We start from the raw sequence: 14,909 nt of genomic DNA, 5'->3' as shown, positions 1-14,909 counted from the left end.
TAGGAAACATTTTAGAATAGAGCACGAGCCCAGCTGTGCACACTTCATGTCGTGGATGGATACTGGGTGGCTCTCCTTGCTCTTACTTTATTATCAAAATAAAAAGTAGGTTTTAACATGCACGGTGATAATAATCTCACCATTCTGAACTTACATCAAGAGCTGGAAGAAGAAATTCCTTCTGGCGGAAACAAAATCCTAGCTCAGATAAAAGTAGCATTAAATCTGCAGATTTCAGCCAGCCAGGAATCCGCTTACTCTTTCTGTATGTGTTTACAGAAGGATGCATGTGACTAATTGTTGCTAAATGCAGTCTTCAGCAAGTACCTTTTTGTATAGGTGGTACCATTTAGTGGAAGGGAGTTCTCTTGTGTTTCACCCGTTTCCAAGCAGGACTGCAATTCAATGAACCTAACTTTGCGCTGCTGTTTCCAGTGACACAAATACATGTATGGCTCATAACAACATTTTGCATGCTCAGGATTGTGAGGTTGTATATTTTTGGATGGATAAATCATCACGCCCTAGTTAGAACTGAATCTAGGCATGCCATTCTGACCGTGCTGTTTCTAACCTTTAGAGGAAAAGTAATGTAAATTAAATTTAAAAGGAACTCTGTTCTTTCATCTGATATGAATTACAAGGCTTAACTGCTTTAAATGCTTCATTTTTGTTAATAGCAGACATTGATAGTATTTTGAAAGCTCTCTGTTGATGCTTGCTGAATATGTGTCTGAAGGGATCATAATAAAAATCTTGTAGGGCAGCAGAAATCCACCTTGGAGGAGGGAAAAAATAAAAAATGCCTGTGTTCCGAATCTTACAAGGAAAAGCTTATTAATGTCAAACCTTGAACTGCAGCAAATATCAATGCTGATGCAACCCAATTATACTTTAGAAACTGAAACTGAACACAAAGCCCAAGGGGTTGAGGGTAAGAGCGTCTTGCTTAACAAGTTAGATCTACATTTTTCCCTGATGAATGAGAAGCACACAATTCATGTTTCTTTCCATGGTTACAGAAATCCAGAGCAAGCGTCAGGAAAGAAAGAGAAGAAGCACAGCGAATCCAGCCTACAGTGGACTCTTGGAAACAGAGGTACTTTATCATTCACTTTTTTTTACCACAGTTCTATTTGATGTCAATAAAAGGTTTAAGTGCTTCTTATTACAAAAGTATATATGAATGCAGAACCACACATTTACTTGTAAAGGAAGAAAAGGTCTCAACTCAGTAGCTAAGCAACAGGTTTTCACCCCACAACATCACTTGCTTCAAACTAGAATTCATCTTAGTTTTAATAAAGGCCAAAAGGACTAAATTAATGTGGGACCTAATTACTATTTCACCCACACAGACGGTCCCTTTAGGTCAGAACTGAAGAACAGAAGTGCTGCATTATGTTCAAACTTGCGTTGCTATTTCTCTTTTCCTATGTGCCAAATAATACATGGAGAACTTTGCTTTTTTTATTAGTGATGTTCATAAAAGGGATGTGTTGGTTTAAGAATCAGTGTGCTCTGCAGGGGGTATGGAAGCCTGCACAATAAATATAATAATGCATAATTAAAAATAAAATGCACTGAATAATCTCTGTTGTCTGTTACGCTTACGCTGTTACATTTATGGAAGTAGCAAAATTTGGTCCTACATAATATTGGATTGCAAGCAGAATATAAATAGACTTAACTTTTTCTGAAATTGTTTTTTTCTTTGTTTCTGAAATGACATATAGGCATTTGTTCAGCATATTAAAATTCTACCTTTAAAATATCACCATAGTTTGGGGTTACTATTTGAACTTCATACAGGAGTGAAACTGATTTGCAGCCAGTTATCCATTTAAGCAAGATTTCTCTGTGTTCTGAGTTCTTTAAGCCTTAAGAAAGTGACTTTTCTTTATTTAGGTACCAGCGATGCAGAATTTTTGCTATGCCAACATTTCAGATTCCTATGTTTCTTGCCAGACAGCAGACAGATAAGGCTAAGGAGAAACCCGCCACAGCAGTCAAGCTGCTTAGTGGCTTGATTGTTCTTTTTTTTTTTTAAAGTATAGGAGATTTTTATACTCCAAAGCAGCCCAGGGCATTTGAATTCTTCAGAACTCCTCAACTTTTCTTTAGCGACCTCTTCAGAGCAAATCTTGATGTCCATATGTCCAATATTCGATCCAGTAGGAACCTTATCCTTGCGAGCATTAAATCTGTAGTCTATCCTCTTAGACCTTTTTGTCCTGGTAAGTTTATTTAAATACTTGCAGCAGAGTTTTGTGGCATAGCCTGATCAGCATTTGTAAGGAACTCAATTATCTCAGAGCAGGGATGGAGGAGGTGATGGAGGAGGTCTGCTGCACCCCTAGTTCATACATCTCATTATATCTATTCTCAAAAGCATATCCTGAAGTGAAAGATGGCACGGAGAAAGAAATGTCTGTGAAAGAGTCCTGTGGCTGATCAGCTGTGTCCTCATTAGGAGTTGTCATTAAGTACTGACCATGGGGAATGCTGTTCAAGTAAAATGGAGGCAGATGGTTTTTCTCTGATCAATTAGCTGCTCAGATTGATTTGCTAATCAGTGAGTTGAGGTATTTTGTGGCATTTCAGGCATTTTGGCGCAGTTTAATTTACGTTTAGTCTACTGAATGATCTTTAATTCATGATTGTTTAAATTGAAATTGCATATAAATTAGACTTTTTATTTGCCAACGCCCCTCAAAACGGCAGGAGCTCAGCATCTGTAGTGGTGATGCTAACTTCCTTGATTACAGAAATGTGATCACGGTCTTACGTCTTCACTTGAATGTTGTGCTTTTTCTTTTCAAAGCTTTTTTCTTAAAAAAAAAAAAAAAAAAAAAAAGATACCATTCTGTTTTCCCACCCTCCATAGCTTTTCTTTTATTTTGCATAGGAAAGGGTTAAGTTTCAGGCTGGGTATTTTTTGAAGGAAGAACCATCAATTCAAAATTCATTAACGGACTGGCAGGCACCTGTGTATAAAAGAACAGTTTACTCACCACAGAATAAATCATTTATTAGTAAAAACCCTCTAATTTTCCTCCAAGCAGAGTCTAACACTATCTAATGGAGGAAAATGGTACTGTTTCCAGTCCTGTTGTACAAGTATTGGATGGCTCAGAGAAACAATTAGGGGTTACATAGACTGATAATGAAGCCCAGCTTGCTATTGATGAACAGCTTTTACCATCTGACAAGTTGGCCATGGGCTGCATTAAATCAGTGAAACATCTCAGTCAGGTTTCCAGTGGTCTGTGTTTGCAAGGTTGAAAGTCTTTGGTCACCTCAGCAGATTGAAATCACTGCCAGCTCCTAGAGGTCGTACACATTTACTTCTGAAAGAGGAGTATTTTGCTTAGGCCCTAGGAACTGTAGGCAAGTGTCACAGAAGGTAGTGATGCTTTTCTGCAGGTGAGAAGTTCGTCACCATTTCTATATATGCAAATAAAGATGTCATCTCACAGCAACAGTTTATGACGCAGTTTTTCCTTTATGGACATTGTTTATCTGCTAGATTTGGAGTTACTGTTGCTGTTGCCTTGCTCTTACTGACCTTTGCAACATATCCTGGAACTCAAGCAATAAAATTTGGGCTTTTCCATTTCTCTCTTTTTAATAAAACCTAATGCACATCAAACTGTTCTAATGAAGGATTGTTAGAAAGGTAAATAATACAACCGTTTGTGTGACTGTCTCAGGGGTTAGCAACAAATATTCTAAGTCACAGAAGTGGCTTCTGGATAGCTGGCTCTGTATGAGGGAAGCTCGTGGAGATCGTTAATATGAAATGGTAAGAGACAACCAGAGCACTTTTCAATGACACTGTGGTTGGTTTCTTTTCCCTTGTAGCGGAAACGCCTTGCATCAAATTATTTGAATAACCCTTTGTTCCTTTCAACAAGAGGTAAGCAGATTTTAAAATGAATATACTACTATTCTAATGACATGTTAAATATTTATTAGTAGGATTTCATATGAATTACTGCTAGGGTACCATAGGGCATTACTTTGTGTAAGGTCCCTGCACTTTTTAGTGTGCAGTGAAAATAGATGGTTTTGCTGCAAAAACAATTGAAGGATAAGGCTAAAGTTCAAAACTGTGGAGAAATGGATCCAAAATCTCTGCTATCAGTGGAAAATCTGATCTCTAGTATTGTAAACACCGTGCAGTGAGAGGACTGATTGAAGAAGTCAGTGTTGCCAACCCCAAGTGCTTAAAAACATATATTGAAAAACTGGGATTTAAAAAATAATTTCTGTTCTGGGTTTTTCATTTTCTGCTTTTCATCAGCTTTAAGAAACTGCTGTCCATCCTCAAGGGCTAGAAATTTACCACACTTTTTGCTTTAAAAACAACGGCCGAAAAAACACACAATTTTTCTGACTCCAAGACCTGGAGCCATAAATCTAGATTTGATGGCCATGAAGATGCCTGCCAATCTTGTCTTTATAAAAATTTCAGGTGCTGAAAATTTCACGGTAAAAGCCTTAAGAATGAACAACTCAGAGGAGCCATTTGGGGATGATGATGATTGGCTCATGTGAAGAAGCTCGTTCCAGGAAAAATGTGCAACATATAGAGAAGGCAAAGAGTTGGGAGGTGAAAGAAGGAGAACATTGAGTACAGTTTAATTCTTCAGACTAGGCCCATATAGGTTTTTAAAAGAGAAAGTGAGAAGTTTGAGTTGCATTTCAGAAGAGGAGGGAAAGCCAGTAAAGAAATGTGATTATGTCCTTGCCTTCGAGTTGCCTTTGTAACTTAGGCTCTACTGTGGTGCCTTAGAGGTAAGGGAAGACAGGCCTTTTTCTAAGCCAAATGTTATTTCAGTATTAGGAGCATTTACAGAGATAATTTCAATTAAGACATGAAGTTTTGACGGTTTTTCAGTGTTGGTTTGATATCCCTGTCAAGTGTCATGTTTAGTGCTTGAGATTCACCTTTCTGGCCCTGCCTTGAATTCCTGCACCACAGGATCACCAACTGAAATGCAGTGGTGCTTCTCTCTACCTTCAAAACTTCCTGTGCTCGATGCAGACAATTGGCCTACTTACTGTATGCCTCTAATGCACAGGGTCTCAGAGGACAAGAGAGGTTATTACACAGTAAACAGCTATGATGACATGCCTCTTAGCAGGAGCCCATGCTCATTTGAGCCCCAGTGGAAAAAAAAAAAACATTATTCCTGGCTTAGTTTTATCTTCAAAATTAAAATTATAATTTATTATTTGTCTTATCATAGCACTTGTTTTTTCCCATGTAAGCACATGGGAAAACCAGGAGAGAATGGCAATGTTAGCAAGTCGTGCTGTTAGCCTCTTGGTGGGTTTTGTTTAAGTTAGGATTTGATATCTCTGACCTTCTTTCTGCCATGGGTTTGCCACTTCATTTGCAAGGAAGTAGGCGGGTGACAGAGCTCCAGTGATGCGTCTCTCTCCGAGCCGCTTGGAAATCAGCACTCTCTCTCCTTAATCGTTAATTCCTCTTCAAGTCCTGTATCTTTGGTTTTCCCAGCATCCAGAACACGCGCTAGGATTCTGCATTTTCTGACAATTTTAAGCTGGGCTTCTTCATAGCAGAACTCCCTGTCTCTGTAGGGGTTTAGTAGCTACGTGCACAGGGCACTGTTGTGCTAGATGCTCTGTAAGCTCTGAACCGAAGGCAGATGCTGTCCCACACAGCATGGCACTGCACTGGTGTACTTGTCATCCTTCAGTGCAGAGCTGACTCCCCCTTCACCTGTAAAACACTCATTTAAAAAAATTGTCTTCAGTTTAATTTTTCAGCATCTACAAGACAGAAGTGGACATATTTTAAAATGTTTAAAACTTCTTAGTAAAAGTGAGCTGAAAAGAGAAATAAACAAACAAACAAAAAATCCCTATGAAGTACCGGAAACAACTGTAATTTCCGAAATCCAGAAGAGAACAATTCTTGTAAATTTTCAGCAAAATGTCAATTAATCAGGATTCGTTTATCTGAAAATGTCTTACCTGAAATGAGGTCACATACCCTGACATGTATCATTTGTAGAAAAGACTCTTCAATTATCAATCCCCTGTTTATCTGAATAACATCTATATCCCCTGAGTAATCGCAGTGTCGTATCGTGGTGGAGCTCTGTGTGTGTATTTGTGTATATGAAGTGACATCTACAGATTTTATAAGTCTGAGATTATTTATGGAACTCATTGCCAAAGGACGCTACAATTGTTGGAAAAAGTAGACAAATTTATGGAAGAAAAAAGTCTGTCTAAGGCTGTTAAATATAAAAATGAAGACAGAAACTCCAGGTTAGGGAAGCCCATAAACTGCTAGTGTCTGGAAGGATACTTCTGGAGTAGTCAAATTTAGTCTGTGCTTGCCCTGTTATTGCGCTCTGCATGTGAGTGGCAGCACTGGATGCTGTTAGCAAAGGACCCCGGTCTTTGGTCTAACTTAGGTGAAGCCGTTCCTTCGTTCTTATGTTCCTCTTTTTACATGTGTGTGAGATGTGAATGTGTCTGCATCTTCATGTGTATAAAATGAATGTGTAACAGCAGTTGGTCTGTATATAAGAGATCACATTGTGGCAGCTATATTCCCATTTGTGATCAGAGAGGGAGCTGAAGAAGGACAGAAATACCAGTTTGCTTGTCTGCACTTTAATCTAAAGAAAGGCCTCTCCATCAGCTGTTTGTCACTGGGACAGCATGCATCAGCCTCTTACAAATCAGCAGCAAAAATTACAACCCACTGTGCAGTTTCCATAAAGCCATTAAAATTTTCTCGCTTTTTATTTTTGGACCAAAGTGTGATGAATTTCACAAATATTTTTATGAAAGGCTTGGCCTGCTTTCCAGTGAGCTCTGATGGTTCTTGTTCTTATCAGGCTGTGAGTGTAATCACTACAGACTCGGTTCATCAGAAGATCAGAAAATCTTGGTGGTTTGGGTGGAAGTAGTTTGATGATAAAGAGTTGATGATAACATAAAGCTCAGTCACACAAGTAGTTGACCATTTTGGCCATGAATCAGCTGAACATTTAAACATGTGTTTAACGGTAAGTCAGTGGCATCACTTTCATACAAGTTAAGCACCTGCTTAAGTGCCTTGCTGGTTCAGGGCCAGACTGTTCATCACCCAGCAGGCTGAAATCCTTAAGGAAGACTTTTGGACTAATGACGTGCAGAGAGGAAGTCCACTTGAAAATTTTTGAAAATTTGAAATAGAGTCTGTTCTTCTCATACAATGATTTTTTAGCATCGGATCTTCAGGCAGAGGATTCCTGAAATGTAAATTTTTAAATCTCAAATGCTAATTCCACTGCTTGCTGTTGCATTCTTTGCTGCCTGTGTTAATTTTGGCAATGTCCTGATCTCGTGTCACAGCTTGACTAAAATTACTCCCATAGCTGAGAACTAGTATTCACGGTAGCAATGTATTTCCCACTAATGTGTTCTCTGCCCTTCTTTCATATGCTAGCAAATGAGGATCCATTCTGGAAGGTATGTGTAGCGAAATCTGTGTATTATCAGTGTCCTTCTCATCCCTGTGTAATTCAGTGCTTGCTTCTAGTTATTGTAGTCTCTGTCGAGGTACAAAATTGCAGTATTCTCTTTGCCTTTCGTACTGCTTGAGTGAAACATTTCCCACTTAAATAAATCTTTGAGCCTCTAAGTTAGAATTTCAAAGAGATGAACTCTTGGGCTTTCCTGTTCAAGGCTTGAGTTTAATCCCTTTGTAGAATCCACTGATTGAGAAATTGCTAGTACAGATTTGTGGTTTTAATGAAAATTTTAAGAAAAATGAGTAACTATTCCAGTTGGTATAGATTAAATCTCTTTACATTGAGATTAAAATTAAGATTTTTTTGAGCACATAATTTCTAAAGAGTAATATTTTGGAGAGCAATTTTTTGACAGGACTGAGTTAGAATTCAGGATAAAAGCCTGGCTAAAACTATTGTGAAACATTATAATTAATATCCCTAAAAATGAAAATACTCTTTTGGAATTAAAAAAGGTACAAAATTGTTATTCTCCTTCCTGGAAAAGCACTAGGAGAATTCAGGGTTTTTTATAGTGATTCACAAGCCATGAGAGTTTCAAAATCAGTGTCTCCTTTATTAAAATGCACTTAATTATACAAAGAGTAATTAACGTTACCACCAGATTAGCATAGCAATTTACTACATGACATTGTAACTTTGTTGATGAGTCTTAGTTCATTTTATATATTGCCTCAGACAAAGTACTAATCAGTCTTGTTGGAGAAAGGTTGTCAGAGAGAGTCTGAACAGAGAACAATTAGTGCCAGGGAGAACAGAGGGACAGAGGGGCCCTCTAGAGGTGCTCACAAAAGAGGGTACATAGCAAAAGGTGGTACCTGAGCAACCAGTTTTCCTAGCTGCTCTTTGAGGCAATGGGCATAAAACATGGAACTGTGCTTTTTCCCCAGAAACTTTTCCTTGCTTGCTTCCTTCTGCTTTGGACTCGAAGGACAAATGATCCACATGCTGACTTTGATCCCTGTTTCAAAATAGAGCTACACATGGTGATGCATGTGTTGGGAGTGACACATAATCAAAGCCAAGTGAATTCCTACATCACAAGCTGCCTATATTATTCGACTCCCTCCTGTGTTTGATCAGTTGGTTTTTATTTTTCTATCTGTTTCAGTTTATGGAACTTGCTTCTGGCTGGTTTGTTTGTTTGTATTTCTTGCTATCATACACCATTATTTCTGTCTTCTACAGTGGCCAGGGTGCTTTTGACAATCAGATTTTGTGTTTGAATGAGCCTGTCTGCTGCAATAGTGGCTGTGAATGCTGTCCAGAGAGAAGTTCTCAATGGCTTGACTTGACCCAAACCATCCCTCTTCTTCTCTTGCAGAATGAGATCCACCACGATGAACACTGCACTGCTTGCAAGCGTGGCGTTAACTTGCAGCCCTGTGGCACATGTCCCAGAGCATATCACCTCAACTGCTTGGACCCACCCCTCAAAACTGCCCCCAAGGGGGTATGGGTCTGTCCAAAGTGCCAACAGAAGGTAAGCTTCATGGAGCGTAGCATGCCAAGAAAAGAAAACTTGAATTTGTGTACCACTAAACTAATCTAACCTGTGGTCACAGCTTAGGGGACCACATTAGCTAAAGTAATACTGAGAGGTTTTTAGTACAGGTAGAAGCATTTGTTTCTGGTATTTTCATCGTACCAGAGTTAGAACATGCGCTGAATGCCTTAGCTTCCCTGTAATCGCATCTGCTAGGATTGTCCTTTTGAAATGTCTCTTCATTTCCTGTGTTTCTGTTCTTTACAATAAAGCCACCGGCATGTAGGGTTGCCAGACAAGTAATGTAAATCTTCTAGATGAGGAAGACAGTGTCAGAAGCAGACACTGTTCACCAGTGGATCTGAAAGCTGCGAGGAGAACACTTCCTTTTCTTTAAATCATTTATTACACGTAGCTATTGATCATAGCCATGTCAGAAATGCTAATTTGTCTAGTTGCTGTGAATAATGCTGATTGCATGAACAGGAAAACAATTACTAAAACAGTACAGCGTCACTAAATTGTAGAGTGGAGGCTTAGATTTTGTGCCTTAGAGTTCTTTGTATTTAGCATTGAGATCACTGTTATGTTTCCTTGACAATGTCAAGGGGAAATTCTAGCATGCAGTTGCAGAGAGCAGAGCAGCCCATGGTTAGATACGCGCAGTCATGTTTTCATGTGGACCAACAACCTCTCCCATGCTCAGTAGACAACAATCCTGATAGTGTGGAGATCTGCGTGTCAGGGGCTGAAGAAGATCTTCTGGCCATGGAAACAAGGAACAGGGGATTTGTAACCCCCTTTTCGCACTGTTTGGTAGTGCTGTTTATAGCAATGTGTAAAGGAGTAAGCCCCAATGGAGACTGCTACTCAAATTATTCTCTCGTTACTTTTCAGCTCGCAAATTCTGAGACAAGGACCCTAGATCTGGTCCTGCAGAGCTGTGAGGCTGGAGGAAGAAAAACATTAATGTGTGTCTTTGTGGAGCTCTAACTTTTTATTATTTCCTGGGCTTATAGGTGTTAAAGAAAGACGACAATGTGCCATGGACTGGAACTCTGGCTATTGTTCACTCCTATGTTACTCATAAAACAGGTAGGGATTAACGTAACTATTGACAAGGAATTCCCTGCTCATGACAGGCGATGCCATTTGAGTCCTTCATGGCACTAATATTAAAGTGGTAGTGTAATGCTACCAAGTGTCATGACATTATTAAGAAGAGGGCCATAAGGGGCTGTGGCTAGGAACAGCAGGTCACTTTCTCTCCCTTTCCCCTCAGTCTGCTTCTTTGCTACCTTATCTCTTCGAGGATGCTGAGATAATCTTTCAGGAACTTCACTCCCTGGAAGAGGCTATCATGAAAGTGGTGCCTTGCTGGGGACAGGGCTGAAAAGGAGTTTTGAGGCAGAATCATATCAGGCTGGGAGGCAGAGAGACACAGTCAGGCTAGGCAGAGCCATGTAATTGGGTGTGTAGCACAATGCCAGACTAATGTCTCGGCTACTACAGCAATATCCGCTCCTAATTGTTTCAGCATTATTTGGTATCACAGTCATTAGTATCAGATGTTGTATGATATCTGTGCATTGATCATTCCTCTTTTTTTGTTCCCTGTTGTGCTCTTACAATGGGCTGTTTGGGGCATTAGATCATATTTGTAAGGAGCTTTGCAGAGGTCTGGTACCATTATGATTGTGCTTTTCAGCCAGGGTTGCTGAACTACTGCCATTCCAGGTGACTGACCTGTTCTTTATTACCATTCACCTTTTTCTTGGAGACTTCCAGAACCACATGTTATCCAATGATTAATTCTAATTAATTTCAAAGGTGCAGTATAGCTTTAGAGTTGTCCTGTGTGCTAGCCGTTGACAGACACATGCGTGCAAGCAGAAACTCCAGATTTATTTGGCTGCACATGCTGACAAAAGGCTAGCGAGACCTGAAACTCACCATTCGAAATACATGCTTCTGCTTCGTGTTGTCAAGTGCACAGTTTTGCCATATGTCCTTTTCTTAACTGCCACATCCTTAATCTTATTGTTCTGCAGTCAAAGAAGAAGAGAAGCGAAAGTTATTAAAGAGAAGCAGTGAGCTGAAGAGTGAGCGTAGACAGTTAGAAGAAAAAGATCGACTTCTCAACAATGCAGTGAAGGTAGGACACCTGACTGGGGACACAGAGTCTCCTGCAGAGATGTTTATAAAGAATTCATGCCTGAAAAACTGATATTTTGTGGCTAGGAAATGATTTATGCTCCCAAGCTACTGATGTTCAAGTGTGAATGTGTTTCTCTCTCTGAGGAGAAACACGTGGATTTCCTTTATGCACAAAAGCAAGCTGCTTTGGCAGGCTGAGGAGGAAAAATCACCTGAATTCCTGTTGCACACAAAAAACCCCAAAAAAGTCATGGCTACCTTCCGTCTAGTGCCATACACAACTCTGATCTGCTCAGTGACTTTAAGGCAATTCCATTCGCCACGTGAAAAGTGTAGTCACAAGCATGTCCTCCAGTGGTAGCTGCTTGTCCATTAGCTCAGAACTCTTGAGATTAGGTAGAAATAACCATCTTTCTTTGTTTTAGGGGCTGAATGTTGTAACAACCTCTCCATGACTGGAAATGGATTCACAATCATTTTCTCTGTGAACTCGTTTCTAAGCTAAGTGTTGGGTGGAGATGTCTCCTGCACATACTGTGCTGTGAGGACCAGTCTCTGGCAGCAATGAACGGGCTGAGTTCAAAACCATAATTCCTGTCCTCCGTGGGTGAAGGAACTAATTTGGGACTACCTCAGCTCTGGCCCACTCTTAAGGGGTAGCTGTTAGCTTGCATGGCAGTCCCAATAAATATTTGAAACTTCCTTACCCTGGAAAAATCAAAGTGGCAGCTGCAGGAGTAACTGGCCACTACTTGTTTTACCATTGCAGTTATCCAGAGGAGGCATGTTAAAATATTTATCACATTTAAAATAGAGTGGAAGGAAAAGCAATAACTTATTAAAAGACATCACAGTGGGGAATATTCCCTGTAAGCCACCATCAGCGCTAATGGAAACACACATGTGTATGAAGTGACTCTGGGGTTCAGAGTATCTTTAGTAGGTAGGAGAGTGCAGTGGGATGAGGTGTTCAGAAAAAGGAAAGCATTTGGGGATGCAGTCAGCTACCAAGTGTATGTAGGGCTTCCAAAATCAGTAAGATTTCTACCTAAGCAGAATCAGGTTCTTTTAGCGGGCAATGCTGTCTTATTTAAATGGTAATATCAGCTGATGATTATATTTATTGGAGATATATCCACTTGAAAGGAGAAAAGCAATTAAAGGTGTTTCAGCACAGAGCAATTTCATTTCTGACATTTGCCTTAACAGAGATTTACGTTAAAGAGAACACTTTTATACGCACCACAGGTGGAACGGTATTATTTTGTAAAAACAGAACATGATTTATCCTTCACCTGAGATTTCACCTGTCTAATCCAACCTCTGAGCAGCTCCACGCAGTTGCTTTTCAAACAACTTGACTTTCAAGTGAGCATTTCCCGCCTCCCTAGGATTGGAGACTGTCCCCCACCCCGGGCAGTCCGGATCATAGCCAAGGAGGAGCAATCTGCAGACAAGTAACCAGTTTTGCCAGAGCCCTGGGCCCACTGGGAGAAAGAAAGCAGGCAGTTTCCGATACTAGAGAGGCCACCGTCCCTTTCTGTAGAGCAGGCAGGCTCAGGTTTTTCGTCTGTCGCATAGTCCCTTGCAGGCCAGTTGATAGTGTAAGGGATGGGATGTTAGCTGCAGCAGCATCAAGCTGGGGAGGGAAAGGAGAATTACTGATGCTTCCTTATCTCTTCTTGGAGAAGAGGAGATATTTAAAAGACATGTAGATGTGGCACTTAGGGACGTGGCAGAGTGGTGGGCTTGGCAGTGTTAGATTTACGGTTGGACTCAATGATCTTAAAGGTCTTTTCCAACCTAAAGGATTGTGTGATGCTAAGAGGGAGATTTGGGATGTCTTCATTTGGCTCCTGCTGCCATGTTAATTTTCATGTGGATTTTTATGAAACGCTTCAAGTGATAGTGGGGTGCAGTTTGGCCACCCCAGAGGAAAAAGACTTTCTTGTGACTGCAGTGGTATAACAGTAGTGTCTTAGATCGAGTTTTCTGCCAGAAAAATATTGACATCATGTTTAGAGAGATCAACTTATCTTCACAGCACTGACTCCCTAAAATGTGTGACACATACAAAATGAGTCAGGGTGAGGTTTATCCCTCAAGCGTTTATCAGTGCCTTTTGGTAAGATTTAAGCCTGCACTGGTGCCTTCGGTACTTTCCAGTAATACAGCTATTACAATCCCGTGCCAGTACTGTCTTTGGAGAAGGCATTTCTGCCAGGCTGTGTACAGGATGAGGTCGGAAACGTCCTCTGAATGCATTTGGATTGGGATGAATATTGTTACCTTAGACAGCTGCTGCAGTGTATGCAGCACTGGTGATTACTCCATTCGTTAAGCTGTGGTTTTGCTATCCCCAAAGGAGAATATACTTCCTTTGAGCAGGACGTGCACTCAAGACACAAAAGGATGTTTGGAGAGATGTTTGACACCAATTTGAATGTATTCTCAGTTTTCCCTTCTCTCTCCCCTTCTCTTTATTTGACAGAAATGCTTAGAGCTAAAAACCAGCCTGTTGGCCCAGCAGAAAGGGACTCAGTCATCACTGGAACGTCTCAAAACCCTCATTAGACTGATACAAAACGAGCAGATGATTCAGGTTACCATGACGACCACCACCACCTCCTCCCTGCTAACTGTCCCCTGGATCAAACCCTCCTCTGGCTCCGCTGCCATGCACAAAGCCTTGCAGCAATCACAGGGTAACAACTGACAGAGCTGGCTGTGAGAGAGCGAAAGAAGGGGGAAAAAAAACTTTATACACATGCGCAGATGGGAGATTAAACTGAAACAAAGGAGAGAAGGAACACTCTCAGTTTTGATACGCGTAGAAACTTGCAAACCAATCGGTCCAGTTTGTAGGTCACTGTGGCAGCAGGTTCCCACGGAGCGGGTTGTGCTGCGGTTTTGTATTTGCCGAGACCTTCAGTGCTTATGAGATTTTTTTTGTTATGTTGGCCTTAATGTATTTATGACTAAGGATGAAGAGGAAAAGTATGGCCGATAGGAAGCGGGATATCCTTTTGTGGGGGGCAGACAGGTTTCCAGTTCTGCTTTAAGGGGAAAACTTTCAATGCAAAGAGTTAGTGAGCTAGTAGAAAAGTAGTTGGGCTGAAAGCTATGTGTGGGAGGGAAATCGGTGAGATAACCAGAAACTGAACTACTTAGGACTCGACATGGATTCTTATCAGAGGAACAAAGTTGGCCCCATTGATTCAGGTGACCTGGAGATGGGGCCTTTTTGACCAGAATGGCGTCGCGGACACTCACAAAGCCTTCGAAACAAAAGATCGGGGTTTTTTTCCAGTATTATTAGAGTTGAGAATTGCAGATATTTAAATAAAGAAACTGTATGAAGTTAGCGTTTCTAGTAAAATATTGAAGTATTTTCATGCTGATGCTTCTGTATATGCGTTTCGAAGTATTTAAAAAAGTATGACTGTAAAACTCCTTACTTTTTTGCAGGTCCTTTTTACTTATTTTGCTATCGGTGTATTTTTCTCATGGAGTTTTTGTGCAAGATTTAGCATAAACCATAATAGTTGGATATCTTTGGCAGGTTGGCTTTTGTTTTTTAAAGAGATTATTTTGGGGGTTTTCTTTTTAGTTAATTTTGGATTTTTTTAAAAGAAAAAAAGCAAATAAATATTCTGTTTTTTGTTTCTTGCCAGTACAGATAATATGCCAAAAAGATAACTTTA

The 14,909-nt window shown here is 40.3% G+C and overlaps 1 protein-coding gene across 4 annotated transcripts in view; it reads left to right on the top strand.

The window, feature by feature from the left end:
• The window catches only part of PHF21B (PHD finger protein 21B), a gene marked incomplete at its 3' end in the record, with an annotated part of 176,550 nt that extends 162,629 nt beyond the window's left edge, over window positions 1–13,921 (top strand). For all 4 annotated transcript variants that reach the window (XM_082498545.1, XM_082498543.1, XM_082498544.1 and 1 more), the window contains 7 exons: window positions 1,023–1,099; window positions 3,865–3,919; window positions 7,478–7,500; window positions 8,887–9,045; window positions 10,068–10,143; window positions 11,100–11,203; window positions 13,697–13,921. In XM_082498545.1, the coding sequence (XP_082354671.1) occupies window positions 1,023–1,099; window positions 3,865–3,919; window positions 7,478–7,500; window positions 8,887–9,045; window positions 10,068–10,143; window positions 11,100–11,203; window positions 13,697–13,921 (719 nt within the window). The remainder of the gene's footprint in view (window positions 1–1,022; window positions 1,100–3,864; window positions 3,920–7,477; window positions 7,501–8,886; window positions 9,046–10,067; window positions 10,144–11,099; window positions 11,204–13,696) is intronic.
• Window positions 13,922–14,909: the final 988 nt, after the last annotated feature.

The sequence above is a fragment of the Vanellus vanellus genome, assembly GCF_965231255.1.
Source record: "Vanellus vanellus genome assembly, chromosome: 1".
Taxonomy (NCBI): Eukaryota; Metazoa; Chordata; class Aves; order Charadriiformes; family Charadriidae; genus Vanellus; species Vanellus vanellus.
The sequence above is the reverse complement of the archived record's forward strand: the minus strand, read 5'-3'. Positions and strand labels throughout refer to the sequence as shown.